This window comes from Parus major, unplaced genomic scaffold (assembly GCF_001522545.3).
Source record: "Parus major isolate Abel unplaced genomic scaffold, Parus_major1.1 Scaffold355, whole genome shotgun sequence".
In the NCBI taxonomy this organism is placed as follows: Eukaryota; Metazoa; Chordata; class Aves; order Passeriformes; family Paridae; genus Parus; species Parus major.
Window position 1 is genome coordinate 38,345 of NW_015379290.1, and position 4,427 is coordinate 42,771.

Genomic DNA, 4,427 nt, shown 5'->3' on the forward strand with positions numbered 1-4,427 from the left:
ATCCCTGTCCCATCATCCCTGCCCCCATTGTCCCTGTCCCTGTTATCCCTGTCCTTGTTATCCCTGATCCTGTTATCCCTGTCCCATCATCCCTGTCCCGTTGTCCCTGTCCCGTTGTCCCTGTCCCCACCAGCCCCGTTTCCATCCCTCCCCTGCAGTTCCTGGCGGTGGCTGTGGGTGACATCCTGGGGACACTTTTGTCCCCCTGCATCCGGCCACTCCTCCGTGCTGCCTCAGGACTTCTCCCTGCCATTGTGGCTGCCTTGGGGACTTCACCCCGCTGTCCCCTGGGTGTCCCTGGGTGTCCCCCTGAGCAGCCTCTTCTGTCCCCTGCAGCGGTGGCAGGACCTGAACGTCATCAGCAGCCTCTTGAAATCCTTTTTCCGAAAGCTGCCCGAGCCTCTCTTCACCGACGGTGAGTCCCCGGCCCCCGGGGCCACCAGAGCCCCCAACCCCACCCCCCCACGTTGGGGACATGTCCCCAAACCCGGTGACACAGCCACCCATGGCGGGGGACAGCACAGACCCCCCCTGTCACCAAGGCCACTTGTCCTTGTCCCTCCCTGCCGTGGGAGGGGCACTGAGACCCTTCCCCAAAATCTCCAGCGGGTTCACCCGGGGGTCCCTGGCTCTGGGGGGGTGGGGTGGTGGCCTGTCCCCTCCACCCGGCTGTGACACCCTCAGGTCCCCCTTTCAGATAAATACAACGACTTTATCGAAGCCAACCGCATTGAAGACGCCAGCGAGAGGATGAGGACGCTGCGGAAGCTGGTAGGGACACGGGACAGGGTGGGGACACCGCCCCGGAGCCCCCCTTGGGTGGGGACAGCGATCAGAGGGGTGACCAGTGCCACCCCACAGATCCGGGACCTGCCAGGCCACTACTACGAGACCCTCAAATTCCTGGTGGGTCACCTGAAGACCATCGCTGACCACTCGGAGAAGAACAAGGTACTGACCGCCCCCACCCAGCCCACCCTGGGAACCTCCTGGCCCACGCGAAGCCCCCCCCGGGGTTGGGCTGCAGCTCTGACCCGGCTCTGGGCACAGATGGAACCCCGAAACCTGGCGCTGGTGTTCGGCCCCACGCTGGTGCGGACGTCCGAGGACAACATGACCGACATGGTGACGCACATGCCCGACCGCTACAAGATCGTGGAGACCCTCATCCAGCACGTGAGTGGCACCCCTGGGTGGGATCTGGGTGGGGAGGGTGGGATCTGCACCCCGAAATTTGGGGGTGGAGCGGCTGACCCCTCTCCTGTCCCCCCCACAGTCAGACTGGTTCTTCAGCGACAAGGAGGACAAGGGCGAGAAGGTGAGTCCTGCCCGCCCTCGGGGGGGTCTCGCTGTGGGTCAGGGGTGGTGCAGACCCCCGGTTGGGTTCTGGGGGGGTTCATGGCAGCCCTCTGATCCCCTTTTATCCCCTCAGACCCCCGTGGATGAGAAGGAGGCTCAGTCCGTGCCCAACATCGAGTACCTGCTGCCCAACATCGGCAGGACGGCGGCGCCCGGCGATGCCGCAGGTGAGGGGCAGCGCCCGTGGCATCGTCCCCTCCTCTCCTGGCACCCCGGGGTGCTCCCCCCGACCCTCTGTCCCCTCCCTGCCCACATCTCTGGGCAGCCAGCCCGGGTCGCCACAGCCACAGCCAACCTGTGTGTGCTGGAGTGGGACATCCCGGCTCCCTCCTCTCCGAAAAACGGGAATAACCCCTGGAGACTCCCGATGATCCCCCTGTCCCGTCACCCTTCTCTCTCTCCGGTGGCCACTCCTTGTCCCTCAGGGCTCCCCGGCAGCGCCCACCCCGCGGGACCCCCGCCCGTGCCCGCGCTGCCCACCCCGGAGAGCGGGAGCCTTTGACGTTGGACTGATTTCTTACCTTCTTTCCTTGAACTTCTCTGTGCTGTCCTCTTCCTCCTCCTCCTCCTCTTCCTCCTCCAGCGGACCTCCTCGAGAGCTAGAGCGGGTACAGTCTGATCCCGGGTGCATTGCTCACGCACTAACCCTCGGGGGGACCACGAGAGAGCGGGAGCAGGGGGGGCACAGCGGGAGGGGAGGGGACCCTGTCCTGCCTGGCGCTGTCCCCAGGGTCCCCCAACACCAGCAGGGATGGGAGCCCCGAATCCTTTCCGCTCTGCTTCTCTCTTGTTTGGCCAGTGCCTTTGGTGGCATCTCGCTGCGGGGAGGGGTGTGGGGTGTCACAGAACCCTCCAGTTCTGGGGTGCGAGGTTCCCAAAGCCCCGGGGAGGGTCAGCACCCCCTTTCTGCCTCCCCCTCTCTCGTTGTCAGCAGCTGCTAACCCCGTCCCGGGCATGCGGGGCGGGAGAGGGGTCTGTGTCCTGTCCTTGTCCTTCACACGGTGGCAGCAGGGCCAGGGCTGCTTGTCCCTTCTCTGTGTCCCCTCTGTGTCCCCTCTTTACCCCGTAACCCCCCGGCCTGTCCCAGCCCCCTCGGGCACCCCCAGACCCCGCTCCAAGGCTGAGTGTGGCACGGAGCCCCCTCCCCACGCTCCGTCCCCGTGTCGCGCTGTCCCCGTCCCCTCCGTGTCCCCCCGCGGCCCGCGGGAGGGTTGGGGTCCCACCGCGGGGGTCCCGGCTGTGTGTCCTGGCTGTGTGTGACCCCCTTGTCCCCACTCCTCACCCTGGGTGAGGCGAGCGATGCCAGGGACCCCCCACCCACCCCGGGACCACCGGAGCCCCTCCCGGCACGAGCCGGGTGTGACAGCCCCGCCACGTCCCCGTCGTGGTTTGGGGGGAACGGAGCAGCACCCCCGACTCGACCCCCAGACCCTTCCCCAGCGCTTTCCCAGCCCCGGGACCCCCCTAACCCTCCTCTCCCCTCTGCTTTCCAGGCTCGAACCGCAGCGGCTCCGCCAAACCGAAGGTGAGAGGGGGGTCCCGGTGCGGGGCTGGCACGGGGGTTGCGGGGGGACGGGGACACTCAGCCCGTCCGGTGGCCGCCACCGCTGACCCCGCTGTCCCCGCTGTCCCCGCTGTCCCCAGGGCACGTGGCCGTCGCGCAAAGCGCCGCCGCACCGGGAGCTCCTCGCCATCCCCTTCGTCTCGGCCGCCGCCCGCAAGAGGAAGAAGAGGAGAGAGGCCGAAGGCGTTGGGAGCAGCACCGACGACGACGCGGAGCGCAGGGACGGCCCGGGCCGGCAGCAGGAGCGGGAGGGCCCCGCGGTGACACCCGGCAAAGCCCCCCGCGGCACCGGCACCGAGCCCGCGGCTCCCGGCCCGGCCGGGATGGAGCGGGAATGCTCCGCCGATCCCGCGGGAGCCGGATCCGAGCCGGCCCCGGACGCCCGCTCCATCGTGTCCGGCTACTCCACGCTGTCCACCATGGACCGCAGCCTGTGCTCCGAGGTGCACTCGGTGGCCGGGAGCCGCGGGGAGGAGGCGGACGACGAGCGCAGCGAGCTCAGCCACATGGAGACGGACACGGAGAGCCGCGAGGGCGGCCGGGGACAGGCCGGGGTGGGGACAGGCGACGAGGACAAGTCACCCCTTGGCCGCCCCTCCTTCAACTCGCACCGCCTGATCCAGTGCGACACGCTGGCCCGCAGGAAGCTGGGCAGGCCGCGGCCGGCCGGGGACACCGCGGGGGTGGCCAGCGGGGACGAGCAGAGCTGGGTGGCCCCCGGGCGACCGTGGCTGCGGGAGCAGCTCCGGCAGCACCTGCGGGGCTCCACCGATGACATGGGGGTCCGCCTGCGCCGGGCGCACTCCCCCGAGACCCGCCGCAAGAAGAGCAGCTGGCGCCGGCACACGGTGGTGGTGCCCGGTGGCCTCAAGGACCTCAACTTCAACGAGTGGAAGGAACCGCGGGGGCTCGAGGGGACACCGGGACCCTGTCGCGACAAGGACTCGGGGCTCAGCAGCTTGGAGTCCACCAAAGCCCGGCCCGCGGTTGCCCCGCCTGGCACTGGCGGCCCGGGCACGGCCACCGAGAGCCCCCCGGGCAGCCCCGGCCCCCCGGCGCCCCTGCGCTTCCCGCAGTGTCTCTGATCCCCCGGGCAGTGTTTAATTTAAGGATTGTCCCTTGTCCCCGTATTTAATTGTGCTCCGGACAAGCTGCTGTGATTATTTACCAGGTCCCGGTGGCCCCGCGCCTGGGGAGGGGGGACAAAGCCACCTCGTCCCCTCCACGCTTTGGGGACCAGCGGGGTCCCGCAGCCCCCAGGCAGTGCCGGGAGGGGCTGGCGGGGACTGTCCCCAGTGGTGGCCCTGCTGTCCCCAGCCGCGGCGGAGCGAAGTGCGGGCACTTCCCTGGGCGCTGCGGCTGCTCCGGCCGGGACCTGCCCCGGGTTGGGGACCCTGGGGACCTCGGGGTCAGAGACCCCTGTGCTGGGGACCTTGGGGACATCAGGGTCAGAGACCCCTGCCCTGGGGACCTTGGGGACATCAGGGTCAGAGACCCCTGTGCT

At 69.1% G+C, this 4,427-nt stretch overlaps 1 protein-coding gene across 1 annotated transcript in view; it reads left to right on the forward strand.

The window, feature by feature from the left end:
* ARHGAP23 (Rho GTPase activating protein 23) overlaps window positions 1-4,421 on the forward strand; it is a 36,753-nt gene extending 32,332 nt beyond the window's left edge. The window contains exons 17-24 of the mRNA XM_015616153.3: window positions 337-415; window positions 698-771; window positions 862-951; window positions 1,051-1,176; window positions 1,277-1,318; window positions 1,433-1,526; window positions 2,853-2,884; window positions 3,004-4,421. Of these exons, the coding sequence (XP_015471639.1) occupies window positions 337-415; window positions 698-771; window positions 862-951; window positions 1,051-1,176; window positions 1,277-1,318; window positions 1,433-1,526; window positions 2,853-2,884; window positions 3,004-4,008 (1,542 nt within the window). The 3' untranslated portion in view covers window positions 4,009-4,421. The remainder of the gene's footprint in view (window positions 1-336; window positions 416-697; window positions 772-861; window positions 952-1,050; window positions 1,177-1,276; window positions 1,319-1,432; window positions 1,527-2,852; window positions 2,885-3,003) is intronic.
* The last annotated feature ends 6 nt before the right edge of the window (window positions 4,422-4,427 follow it).